A 14,332-nucleotide genomic window follows, 5' to 3' on the forward strand; every position below is an offset into this window, starting at 1 on the left:
TCAAGCCGCGCTAGCGGGGTTAACGTGCGCGACGTTTCATCACACGCTAACCCCCGCGCTGGCCAAAAACTACCGCCTGCTCAAGAGGAGGCGGTAGCGGCTAGCGCGGCCGGTGGTTTAACGCATGCTATGACACGTGTTAAACCGCTAGCGCGGCTTGATGTAATGTAATGTAATGTAATGTAATGTAATTTATTTCTTATATACCGCTACATCCGTTAGGTTCTAAGCGGTTTACAGAAAATATACATTAAGATTAGAAATAAGAAAGGTACTTGAAAAATTCCCTTACTGTCCCAAAGGCTCACAATCTAACTAAAGTACCTGGAGGGTAATAGAGAAGTGAAAAGTAGAGTTAGAGGAAAAATAAAAATAAAATAAACATTTTAACAAGACAGCATTGATCTAAATACTTTGGAAGGTAGAAGAGAGGAGAGAAAGGAATAGAAGCAGAAGGGGGAGCCGTTGAACAGTAGAATTCTGGAGAAATTTAAATGATAGAAATAGAACAAAACAAAGACAAAAGGCAAAACAATAGATAAGATTAAAGATAAATCATAAGCTGGAAAGAAAAATAAAATAAAACTTTGTCTTCAATCCACGGTTTCAGCGTCAGTGATGAAGTGGAGCAAGTAAGTTTAGGAGGAGCGATTGACGTTTCCAGAAAGGGCTTCTTCAGGGAAGAGACTTGGCAGACAGTCCCAGGATGCCTATGTCTCCTCCCCTGTGATGTTCTCCCATCCATGCATTCCCTCCCAGACACACTGCCCGTGCCCTAGCCGCTCCAAGGAGGCTGCCCCAGATGAGGCCCACGGTGAATGCAGGATTCTCTCCTCTGCGGGAAAGCCGCCCGGAGCCGACAGTCGATCTTCTTAGCGGATTGCATGGGGGGAAGAGTTCACACTCTTGGTAGGATCGGGTCTGTGTGCTCTCGGTGGTTGTGGCTGGTCTCGTTGCTGCTTAGGTGTAAAAGCAGTTGATCTCCACTGCTGCTGATATTTAAAAGCAGGCAGATTGATCTCTCCAATGGACTGCAGGGGGAGGAGTTCACATTCCTGGCAGGAATGGGTCTGTGGGCTCTTGGTGGTTGCGGTAGGTTTCGCTGCTGCTTGTATGTAAAAGCAGTTGTTTTTCTACTGCTGCTGATATTTAAAGCAGGTAGATTGATCTCTTAAACGGGATATAGGGGGAGGAGCTCACATGCCTGGTTGGATCGGGGCAAGGGCTCCTATTATAGGCAGCTGGTCTTGCTGCTACTTAGGTGTTAAAGCAGTTGATCTTCCTAGCGGACTGCAGGAGGTGTGGAGCTCACACTCCTGTCATGATCTGGTCTATTGATAAAAGGAGCCCTAAAACCATAACTCTCAAATTTAATTTTTTATTCGTTTTGCAATTTTATTATTTCAATTATACTGAGCCGCAAAAAACATTTGCTCCGTTTAGTGTGCCGGAACTAAAAAAGTTTGAGATATACTGAACTAGAGCATGGTTAGATTAGCTTTTGAAGGTAATCTTTCTTCTTCCGATCAGAGATTAAATTGGATTCTTATTGTTTTTGATTCTTTTTATTTCTACATATTACCATTTAGGGCTCCTTTTACAAAGGTGCGCTAGCGTTTTTAGCGCACGCACAAGATTAGCGCGCTAGCTGAAAAATTACCGCCTGCTTAAAAGGTAGTGGCTAGCGCGTGGCATTTTAGCGTGCGCTAAACCACTAGCGCACCTTTGTAAAAGGAGCCCTTAGTTAAAGATACTTGATTCAGACATGAAGGATGAATGTAATTTCTTATAGATATTAGATGCTTTCTTTTCTCACATAGTATCAGGACATTACAGAAATTTGAAAAAAGTCAGATGAAGATATAATGGGAGTGTTGTATAAAATCTTCTTTTTAATTGTAGACCAACATCGCCTACTTAGCCATTTCTCCCAAAAATATGTGACGTGTACAACTAATGCAAAATGCAGCGGTCAGATTAATCTTCGGACTAAAGAAATTCGATCATGTATCACCCTACTACCGGCAGTTACATTGGCTACCGAAGGAAGCACGCATAAAGTTTAAATTCGCCTGCTTCTGCTTTAAAGCGCTAAACAGACTTGCCCCTAAATACATAATTGACCTTTTCTCCTTCTCTGCCAACAGACATAAGAGAAGCTCTCATTCCTACTTCTTTCCCCCCCAGTTAGAGGTTTTAACTGAAAAAACACCATGAACATCTTCTTTCACATCAAGCAGCATTGTGGGGTAAAGACCTAGATCAACTGCTTTCGCCCACTACTTATGAGGAATTCAGAAAACGTCTAAAAACTCAACTGTTCCTAAAGTATCTAGACAACTGACCCACTCATCTTCTTTCTCCTCCATAGGGATTCCTCTGTCCTATTAATCTCTTTCTCCTCAACAACGCATTTCCGGTCCTATTAACTCTCCTCTCCCCCCCTTCTTAAATTCAATCAATTTGTACCTCGCTTAATCTATTGTAAACCGCATAGAACTTAACGGTATTGCGGTATATAAACTGTTATTATTATTATTATTAAATATCCAGAGGAATAAGAGCGATGCCATATGTGAAAAGGGGAGAGTGTGACGCAGTGGTTAAAGCTACAGCCTCAGCACCCTGGGGTTGTGGGTTCAAACCCACGCTGCTCCTTGTGATCCTGGGTAAGTCACTTAATCCCCCCTTTGCCCCAGGTACATTAGATAGATTGTGAGCCCACCGGTACAAACAGGGAAAAATGCTTGAGTACCTGAATAAACCCAAGTAAACCGTTCTGAAAATCAGGGATTCCAATGATACAATTCTACCTTGTATAGTTAAATGAGAAATTGGCCAGACAGATACCCTTAGATTGACATATGAGGAGATAATAACTCAAAGTGGGAGTCAGAAGGATACCATATTGGAGTTTCTTTAGTCGCGTGCTTTTTGGTATTAACTGAGTTATAAACACAAGCTTTCATTAGACTGGATTCATTATAAGGATATTTTTTCTTGAAAGGTAATAGATGCAATGGTAGGGGATATAATAAAGATAATTTGAGTGAGTCATCTCAGTGGGGGAGGGGTGTCGATTGGATATTCTGTTAAACCACTGAATTGCTTGAGCAGATCTGAAAGTAGAGTGCTAATTTTTGAAATGTGGAAGATTCAGATCATTCCTTTGAGAGTTTAAGTTTATTTAAGGCTATGCGAGGGGCTTTATTTCTCCATAAGAATTTACTAATTAAGGAGTCTACTTTTTTGTATGTATGATTTTTAAAGGGGAAGGGGATCATACTTAGAATATCATTAATTTTTGAGTCACGAACCATTTTTATTGCTTTAGCTCTACCCCCCAGGTAAGATGTAATGGTGACCAAGTATTGCATATAATTCTAAGATTATGCTGCATATAATTCTAAGATTTCTGCCACAAAGGCACATTAACTGTTTAGAAAAGCCAACTCTTGTCATCCCTTCATCTAGTTTTCACATACCCAACAGGACACACGTGCTCAATAAAACGCAGAAAAAAGGCAAAAGAAATGAATTTACCTGCAGGATTAATTCACAGTCCTCACGGCCCACAAAGATCATCTCACGAGGGAGGCGATGGCGAGTGCCAGAGCTGCTCACCAGAAACCACGACGTGACACTCATCTTTAGGCTTTGGCACTTAGTCTATAAACATCCTAAAAAATAAAAAAAATTACAACAATTAGCACAGTTACAAAACTCAATAATGGATGTTTCAGTTAGCGGCAACAATCCCTAACTCCAGTGCTTCTAGAGGTGTCCCACCCCCTCCTCAACTCCAGGTACTACTAAATCTAACAACAACTAAAGTTCATATCCTTCAATTTCCCTTTCTTAAATAAGGCTTTCATTCAGCATTCAGTAATAAAAAGGTGTGTGGCCCAAGGAGCAGAGCAGACACTTTTTTTGAAGCCTAAATACATTTAGGAGGAGAAAAATAATCATTTTACTCGGTTTATCGCTATTCTAATTCCCATCCCAGCATAATCACCAGACACAAATAGTGATAGATATGGCTCATCTGCTGTGCCGTCTGTCAAAGATGAGCAATCAGGGCTCCTTCACCAACCCACAAATTCACCTACCCTAAACCCCATCTCAGGCCACTTCCCTTCTTTCTTCTTAACCCTTTCAGGACCATAAGGATCGTAGGCCAATTTTTGTGGTTTTGACGACATTTTTATGGTAAAAAGGGCTTGCAGATGCCAAAAAATTGATTTTTTTTGGTGAAATATCATTATTTTTATTTAAAAAATCACACTTCTGGCTTATGGACAGTGTGGCAAGTGAATCTTCTCGTCAATCTGGCAACGACGCTAATGAATGAATGTCGGAACCAGTTTGTTTACATAAAGGCAGTATCATATGGAATCCGTACATATCAAATTTAGAACTGTAGACTATCCCAATCAAAATTTATAGGATTTTAAAGTTATGGGACAAATATGTCCCTTGGTCCTGAAAGGGTTAAACTCCAATTAACTTAGGGGAGCATAGCTATAAAGCATGCCAGAACATGTCTTTACAAAATATGCTATCCAGAATACAGGCACACATTTAAAATGCTTAAAGCACAAGGAACAGAATTTATGTACAAACAAACGGTATGATATCCTGAAAGAAGAGCGAGTCCTCACAGACTTAAATGTGTTACATGCCACTTCCTTACCCAAACAAGGGCAAAAAGTGGGCATCAGGGCAGTCAAAATTTAGCATGTGCCACCAGAGCAGCCTTCTGCTGTTAGGCCGCTGGAATAAGGCATGTGAAAAAAGGGGGGGAGAACAAAAGATATAAGATAGACGTCTGGGGTCATTGACTATCAGATCATGCTAAAGTTGCCATAAGATGTCCTTCAAACAGAATTTCCAGCAAATTTTGCTAGCTTCCACATTTGCCTTACTTTAACCTTCATACCTTAGGACCCCTGAGGAAGACGGTTTTAGTCAAAACACAGCCCGTGTTGGGTCCGTACTTTCCAAGTCAATGTGGATTCTACTGATTACATACATATGTGCATCTGTATGTTGATTCAATAAATCCTTGCATCACAAACATCAGTTCCGAGGTTTCCTTTTTGGTTTTAGCAGTGGCGTACCTAGGGTATGTGGCACCCGGGGCCCATCATTTTTTGACACCCCCCTATGTAAAAAAATATTTTTTGTAATGACCATGAAACAGAATAAATGGTCAGAATAGAAACAGGCAGTGAAAATTTTCTTATATTCCAAACATAACATAACATAAATTATGTCTGAATTGTCATGACATCAGAAGTACATATGGAGTAGTTGCAGGTGATGCTTGGGACAGTTCTGATTGTGTTAGTTCGGTTTTATGTGTTTTTTGAATAGAAAGGTTTTTATTTCTTTTTGAAGGTTTTGCAGTCTGTGGTCGATGTCAATTGGTTGTAGAGTTGGGGGTCGAGTGTTGCAGCTCGAATGGCTAGGAGGTTGTCAAACAGTTTTTTTCTTTTGACGTTTTTGGTTGGAGGGTGTGTGAATGGTGCGTGAGTTCTCCTATGTCTGTTTGAAGTGGATTGAATTATTTAGCTGAAGAAATTAGTTACCTCCCCATTCCACACACATTAATTCTCTTCCATTTTTGTTCCCATTATAAAAAACACTGATAAGTTCCCAGAAAAAAAATACATTAAAATAAGAAGTGAAAACAAAGGCCCCTACAGATGAGAACATAACATAAGAATAGCCTAACTGGGTCAGACCAATGGTCCATCATGCCCAGTAGCCCATTCTCATGGTAGCCAATCCAGGATACTAATACCTGGTCAAAACCCAAAGAGTAGCAACATTCCATGCTACCGATCCAGGGCAAGCAGACACTTCCCTCATGTCTTAATAACAGATTATGGACTTTTCCTCCAGGAATTTGTCCAAATCTTTCTTAAAACCAGCTACACTATCTGCTTTTACCATAACCTCTGGCCACTTCATTTTTAAGTTTAGATCTTTCGTTTCAAACAGAGACCTTGCTAGATGTCAAATACAGCACAAGGTAACTTCACATGGACTTAGCTGTGCAGGAAATGTGAATCTCCTCATACACCCACCATATAGTGCAAAAATGTGCAAAGGTCTGTTTTTTTCTTTCGATCACTACATAGCCTAATGCCACACAAGCAGCGCTGTTACAAACATATTCTGTAGGTCAATGCTAAGGATAAACCACTGGAAGAGATCCCAAAACAACACCCAAAGACCCACTCAGTGTGTGAACCAGTTGAGTGGAGTGGACTAACTGGGGGGTGGAAATGGGCCCGGAGTTTGCTCAGCAGAATTTCCCAGACCACCTCTTCCTCTCAACACATTGACACGCTGCCACCATCACCACTAGGAACACCTCATTGGGTAGGCCAGCTATGCTATAAACTTTATAAAACACATTATTATATTTTCTTATAAAGCACATATTTTAACTGAACTCTGACATCCTCAGCCTTTCCATTCACAAAAATAGAAGGAAGAAAAGTTCCCATTTCCTGCTGTCTCATGTCCCCGGCCTATACAATATTTTTTTTCTGCAGACCCTTCAAAAGTCTGACCAAATCCTCGTTTCACTTGCATTATAAAGTACTGAGGATGCCATCTCTCCCCAATCCCAGGTCCTAAAGTCTAAGACAGTAGTGCAAACTAATGCTGCCAGATTCAGGAAAAAATTTTTTGATTCGATTCAGCCTATTGCAGGGGTGTCCAATGTCGGTCCTCGAGGGCCGCAATCCAGTCGGGTTTTCAGGATTTCCCCAATGAATATGCATTGAAAGCAGTGCATGCACACAGATCTCATGCATATTCATTGGGGAAATCCTGAAAACCCGACTGGATTGCGGCCCTCGAGGACCGACATTGGACACCCCTGGCCTATTGAATTGGTTTTTCAATTCGATTTTCCTGCCCAGTTGGGTGATTTTTTTCAAAACTCCTGGTGGGTTTTATAGCTTTTTCACCCCCTTTGGCTTCTCCTAACCACACTGGCGCTGTGGTGTAAATAAAATAAAGAAACAAAAAGGACTTTTCCTCTCTCTGTTAAATCCTAGCTCACGTTTGCAGTCCAACACCAGCTCTGGCAGGATACACATTTCAAATCTGACATATTATAATCACAAAACAGAAAATAAAATTAATTTTTCTACCTTTTGTTGTCTGGTTATATTTCAAATCTTGTTGGTCCAAGGCTCTGGTTTTCTTCTGATAACTTGCTTGCCAGGGTCTCCTTCTTTCTGCATGCTAACCATCCATCTGCCAACTCTGTCCTCCCTTTCCATTTCCCTTCCCAGGAAGTCTGGTATCTTTCCTTTTTTTCATCTCCCTCCACAGATCCACCTTTTCTTAAATACCCTTTCATCCGGCATCTCTCCCTCCTTCCCCACCACCCCAGAGTCCACCATCTCTCCCTTTCTTTTCCTAATTACCCTCCTATCCAGTATCTCTATCCCTCCTCCACACCATCCCTTGTGTCCAATTTCTCTCCCTTTCTGTTCCTTCCCTCCCTAAATCCCATGGTCCATCATCTCTCTCCCTCTCCTCTATTTTCAGACTCATTATTTCTTCCCCCCCCCAAAGTTTGGCATATGCACGTCTCTTTGAACACCCCCTTCCCTCCGTGTACTTCTAAATCATGGTCCCCCCCCAAAGGCCTGTCCCCCCTTAAAGGTCTGCCTGTCCCCCCTTGAAGGCCTGTCCCATCCCCTTGTAGGCCTGTCCCCCCCTTGAAGGCCTGCCTGCCTGTCCCCCCCTTGAAGGTCTGCACCCCCTGAAGGCCTGCACCCCCCCGAAGGCCTGTCCCCCACTTGAAGGCCTGTCCCACCCCCTTGTAGCTTCTCCCACCCCTTGTAGGCCTGTCCCCCCTTGAAGGCCTGCCTGCCTGCCTTTCCCCCCCTTGAAGGCCTGTCCCCCCTTGAAGGCCTGCACCCCCTTGAAGGCCTGCACCCCCCCGAAGGCCTGCACTGTCTTGAAGGTCTGCACCCCCCCGAAGGCCTGTCCCCCCTTGAAGGCCTGTCCCACCCCCTTGTAGGCCTGTCCCCCCTTGAAGGCCTGCCTGCCTGCCTTTCCCCCCTTGAAGGCCTGTCTCCCCCTTGAAGGCCTGCACCCCCCCTTGAAGGCCTGCACCCCCTCTTGAAGGCCTGCACTCCCTTGAAGGTCTGCACCCCCCCGAAGGCCTGTCCCCCCCTTGAAGGCCTGTCCCCCCCTTGAAGGCCTGCCTGCCTTTCCCCCCTTGAAGGCCTGTCCCCCCCCTTGAAGGCCTGCACCCCCTTGAAGGTCTGCACCCCCCAAAAGGCTTACACCCCCCCGAAGGCCTGCACCCCCCCCCCCGAAGGCCTGCACCCCCCCTGAAGGCCTGCACCCCTTGAAGGTCTGCACTCCCCCCGAAGGCCTGTCCCCCCTTGAAGGCCTGCCTGCCTGCCTGTCACCCCCTCCCCTTGAAAGCCTGCCTACCTGCCCACCCGCCCCACCCTGAAGGCCTGATGCCCCGACCCACCCCGAAGGACCGCTCGCTCCCCTGGCCTCCCCGCACCACCTATGAAGCAGCCGCAGCAGGATCGCGAAGTCAGCGTCAGCGATCCCTGCGCTGCTTCCTGCGCCACGGTCCCGCCCCTCCTCTGACATCAGAGGAGGGGCGGGATCACGGCGCAGGAAGCAGCGCCTAAGCAGCGCAGGGATCGCTGACGCTGACTTCGCGATCCTGCTGCGGCTGCTTCATAGGTGGTGCAGGAAGGTCAGTGGGGCGAGCGGTCCTTCGGGGGTGGGGGGGGGACTGAATGGCAAGGCCGGGAGCACCCCCTTAGGGCTGGCACCCGGGGTGCACCGCCCCCCCCCCCCCGCCCCCCTTTGGTACGCCACTGGGTTTTAGCACATTACAGTGGACTAATTGGGTTTCCATTTTGCTTATCTACTGAAGGGCCATGAAATCAGAATGGGACTTGTGCAGACAGCACATGCCATCAGCATTTACACACCGTTAGTAAACGATTCCCTATGCTGTCTAAACAACATAATTTGAAATGTATTCAAGAAGGAATTTGTTTTTCTTATCAACCCAACACTTTCAACCTGAAAGAAACCAGAAACCAAAATGTCTTAAGTCTTAACACCCTGTGTCATAGAAGTGCTTTTAAAAGATCCATAATAAGTTACACAGAAGCCACTTGTGTTCAAAAATTCCATAGCTGTTTACTGCATGAAAAGAATTTGAAGCAAAGATCTAAATATCATAAAAAGTTATTCAGAGATACTGATGGGAGGGTGCGTCCATAAGAAAGCCTCAGGATGTCTGAATATCCCTTGAGGCACTGTCAGGTCTGTAGAGAGGACAATTTGAAACTACCAAGGTACTGTTGTCCCTCCAAAGTCAGTAGGAAAGTTCTGGAGGAAGAACAATGCGAGCCCATAGATGACTTTAAATGAATTAGAGATGTCTTTGAATGAGAATAAAGAAAATGTTGATTACTTAACAAGTTCAAGGTCATTCCACAAACATGGCCTGTAGAGGTCAGCAGTAGAGAATGACATGGTGACAAAATTCATCATCGTTCCCGTCCCCGCGGATAACCGCGGGAAACCATCTTTATGTCATTCTTTAAGGAAAGAGGGAAGAATCAGAGTATGAATGGCCACAACCACTGACCCGCAAGCTTTGCTCTGAAGAATGCTGGTGTAGAAGGACTGAGGTTGAAACCGACACTACAGAATGACAGTCTCTGGTATCCAGAGCAGATATTGTGATGTCATAATGCCTCATTCCACCAGTGCCTAAGAGCCAATCACATCAGTGATGTTACAATGGCTTCATTATCCTTGGCTCCTTGGCTCCCATAAGAATCAGAGTATGGATGGCCATAACCACTGACCCGCAAGCTTTGCTTTGAATAATGCTGGTGTAGAAGGACTGAGGCTGAAATAGATACTAGAAAATGACAGGGGATTATTTCCCACGATTATCCGCGGGGACGGGAACAATGATGAATTTTGTCACCGTGTCATTCTCTAGTCAGCAGTTAAGAAAGAAGTCACTTCTAATGAAAATCACACTGTTATACAATGCCATAATCCTACAAGACAACGCTTTGGAGGATGTTAACAGTTTAACATACTCACTCTCAAGGTGATTGTGTGCTTGGTTTAGTGAAACAACTAACATTTATTACTTGTTTGTTAATAAAACAATGATTTCAAATATCATGGTTTTTTTGCTTCTCCCCTACCAGTGACCACTGCACTCATCTCTCATCTGGTGGCAACATTAAGAAGAACATGTCGCAGACTTTCAAATGTATAAATTAGATTTCCAGTGTTGGCGCATTTTCGAGAGAAAAAAAAATAGTTGCCATGACTTATGAATCAATCCTTGCAAAATGTGCTACATATCATCTGTAAAGACGCACTTAAAGAATAGATATGAGACCAAAGTAGAACATTGTGGTCTCAATGCTCAGTGATGTGTGATGTAAAACAAACAGCACCTCATCTTGCTAGCACCACCCCTCCAGTAAAGTAGAAAGGTGGCAGCATTATTCTGTGGGAATGTGTTGCAGCCAAGGAGACAATCTTGTGAGGATAGAGGGAAAGATGCATGGTGCAAAATACTCACAATGTTATTCAAAATATTCCACCTAATTGACAACTTAAATCAGCATCCTTATGTGTAATGGAGCCTCAGTAGGCTAGACAAATCATAGGTTGCATATGCAGGAGTTTCGTCAGCCGTAAGCCTGAAGTCATTATGCCATTGTATAGATCCATGGTGAGACCCCATCTGGAATACTGTGTACAATTCTGGAGGCCGCATTACCGCAAAGATGTGCTGAGACTCGAGTCGGTCCAGAGAATGGCCACCCAGATGGTCTCGGGACTCAAGGATCTCCCGTACGAGGAACGGCTAGATAAATTACAGCTATACTCACTCGAGGAACGCAGAGAGAGGGGAGACATGATCGAGACGTTCAAGTATCTCACGGGCCACATCGAGGTGGAAGAAGATATCTTCTTTTTCAAGGGTCCCACGGCAACAAGAGGGCATCTGTGGAAAATCAGGGGCGGGAAACTGCACGGTGACACCAGGAAATTATTTTTCACTGAAAGGGTGGTTGATCGCTGGAATAGTCTTCCACTGCAGGTGATTGAGGCCAGCAGTGTGCCTGATTTTAAGGCCAAATGGATCGTCACGTGGGATCTTTTCACAGAGAAAGGTAGGGGAGGGTCATTAGGGTGGGCAGACTAGATGGGCCGTGGCCCTTATCTGCTGTCTATTTCTATGTTTCTATGTTTCTATGACATCTTCATGGGATCCCATTTAGCTTTTCCATAGTCTCTTTTTTCTATATTTACTCAATTTTATTACTTATTTATAATATAATGAAGCCTCTGTAAAGCGATGTTAACACTAGCTAAAACGCTGACTGAAGAAAAAATTTAAAACCAGTAAGGAACCTCGACCCTGAGGAAGATATAGTGAAACATGGTCAAGTTGGGAGAGGTGATCCTTACAATGATTTAGAGCGCAGATAAGTCATTTTGAATTACTATATTATAAATAAGTAATAAACTTGAGTAGATGGTGCAAAGCGCTGAGCTCCAGGAATGTCAATTTTGGGTCCTTCATTGGGGGCTATATTTCCCAGAAGTAGGCCTTTCATTTCAGGTGTGCCTCCACCTCTACGTGTTTGAAATGCCACCGGGTTGATAATTCTCTGGCGCATGATTTTTGGTCTTGTGCAGTCATTGCTGCCTTTTGGCTTGAGGTTTGTTATTTGCAGACCCTGGCGCTTCCTTCTCAGGTGGGGGGATCCTCTTTTTGGCTAAGGGTGGGCTCTCTGCTGGCGATTCTTTACTTCTCCACAAGGGCTATATAGTGGGTACGAAATGTATTCTAAATCATTGGCTCCAGGACTCCCCACCCACAATTTGGTATTGGCGCAATAAATTCCATCTTCTAATGGTCTGGGAATCCGTCAGCTCGGTTTTCTCATCATCATAGTAAGCTTTTCTTGTCCATTTGGGTGCCTTATTTGGACACTCTACCCCCTCTGATTAAAAGCCAAGTTCTCAACCGGAAGCCAGTGGTACCTGTGTTGCCAGTGGGTTAAGGGGTGGAGGGATGGTAGGGGGGAGGGTTGGGGAGGCTTCTCCTGTTGGGTGAGGCTTGGCCGAGTCTGGGTATAAGAACCCAACCCGGACTCTACCGGTTTCCGCCTGTTCGGCTGGTTTCTTGGGTTTTTTCTGTATACTGTATACTGAAAATGTATCACCTGCTCTGTTTGTTTGGACTTTATCGTTTAATAAACTGTTTTGGGGGAAAAAAACCCAAAAAACTTGAGTACATGTAGAAAGAAAGAGAGACTATGGAAAAGCTAATCCTATGAAGATGTAGGCTATACTACTGAGGTTATAAAAGACTCACGATTGCTTACTGAGGATATTACACATAAGGATGCCGATTTAAATTGTCAATTAGGTGGAATATTTTGAATAACATTGTGGATATTTTCTACCTTTTAATGAGAGCCAGTATTTGTGGATTGTCATTTATGGTGCAAAATACTGGCAGGTCCTGGAGGAAACCTTGTTCCAGGCTGCCACAAAGCTGGGCGTAGGGAGAAGATTCACCTCACAACAGAACAACGATCCCAAGAGTATGTGGCGCAGTGGTTAGAGCTACAGCCTCCGCACCCCAAGGTTGTGGGTTCAAATCCCACCCTGCTCCTTGTGACCCTGGGCAAGTCACTTAATTTCCCACTGCCCCAGGCTCATTAGGTAGAGTGTGAGCCCACCTGGATAGATAGGAAAAAATGCTTGAGTACCCGAATGTAAAACCACTTAGGTTAAACGTGGTATATAAATACTTAAATAAATAAATACAAAGCAAAATCAGCAATGGAATAGAAGAACTGAAAGTTCAAGGCGACCTGAATCCAATAGAAAATCTGTGGCAACGTTTGAAGACTGCAGTCCACAGGCTATTGCCAGCCAACCTGAAAACACCTTGAGTTATTCTGCCAAGGAGAATGGCCAATAGAGAATGACACAGGGACAAAGTTTTCCCTGTCCACGTAGAACTCATTTTCCCATTCCAGCGAGTTCTTTTCCTGCCCCTGCCCCATTCCTGCAAGTTCTGTCCTCTTCTGCACAAGCCTCAAACACTTTAAAAATCATAAGTGTTCGAGGCTTGTGCAGTTAAGGCAGAGCTTACAGGAATGGGACAGGGACAGGGACAAAATTCATGGGGACAGGCCAGGGAAATTGAGTTCCTGCGGGCACGGGGACAAATATGTCCCCGTGTCATTCTCTAATGGGCAACAAACACACCATCCTACTGTGGAAAGTTGCTAGACATTTATCCTAAATAACTCATTACTGCTATTGCTATAAAAGGGGCTTCCACAAAGTACTGAGTTACAGGATGTGAGGACAGACAATGAAAACTTTTTGGTTTCTTAATCTGAATTATCTTTTGAATATTTCTATAGCTGTTCTTTCACACCAAGAGTATAGCATATGTTTTGTAGACAAATAGAACAAACTCCTAGCTTTAATACAATCTGAATTGTATTTTTAGCCAGCAGACTGTGAAAAATATGCAAGGGCGTAAAAACTCTTTACAAAGCACGGCATAAAAAGAAAAAAAAAAACCAACTGTTGTCTCTGGCTTCTACACGTGTGGATAAAGGTGAGCTGATGTAGTGTATCTAGAATTTCAGAAAGCTTTTGACAAAGTCCCCCAAGAGAGATTCCTGAGAAAATTAAAAAGTCATGGACTAGGAGGCAATGTTCTGGATTAGAAGCTGGTTAATGGAAAAGGTTAAATGGCCATTTTTCTCAATGCAGGAGCGCGAACAGTGGAGTGCCGCAGGGATCTGTACTGGGACTGGTGCTATTTGACATACAGAGTGGGCCAAAAGTAGGTATACAGTATTTATTTGGGTCTAAGATGATTCATCACGGCCGTTTCAGCATTGAATCACCGCATGAAACGAATGGCCACGATGAATCATCTGGGAACGATGGGACCAAACCACCCAAGAAAAATTTGCAATCCTACCTCTGCAGATTCTTTGGGGGGGAGGGAAACGATGCCCTCTCACCCCCCCCCCCCCCCATTTCTTCTCTCCCTCTCCTCCCTGCTCCAGCATTTGGAATTTCACAAGGCCGGAACCAGAGCAAACCCTCCTAAGCCGCACGTCACAAACCACAAGGCCGGAACCAGAGCAAACCCTCCTTCTAAGCCACTGTCCGAGGAGCTGGAAGGCAGCAGGAGACTCAACAGCAGCAGGAGCCAGAGAACAGGGGCATAGGCACA

General features: G+C 44.3%; 1 protein-coding gene across 5 annotated transcripts in view; it reads right to left on the reverse strand.

The window, feature by feature from the left end:
- CEP170B (centrosomal protein 170B) overlaps window positions 1–14,332 on the reverse strand; it is a 162,640-nt gene that overhangs the window by 126,393 nt on the left and 21,915 nt on the right. For all 5 annotated transcript variants that reach the window (XM_033951231.1, XM_033951229.1, XM_033951230.1 and 2 more), the window contains one exon: window positions 3,544–3,680. In XM_033951231.1, coding sequence (XP_033807122.1) covers window positions 3,544–3,648 — 105 coding nt within the window. In that variant the 5' untranslated portion in view covers window positions 3,649–3,680. The remainder of the gene's footprint in view (window positions 1–3,543; window positions 3,681–14,332) is intronic.

The sequence above is a fragment of the Geotrypetes seraphini genome, chromosome 7 (genome assembly GCF_902459505.1).
Source record: "Geotrypetes seraphini chromosome 7, aGeoSer1.1, whole genome shotgun sequence".
In the NCBI taxonomy this organism is placed as follows: domain Eukaryota; kingdom Metazoa; phylum Chordata; class Amphibia; order Gymnophiona; family Dermophiidae; genus Geotrypetes; species Geotrypetes seraphini.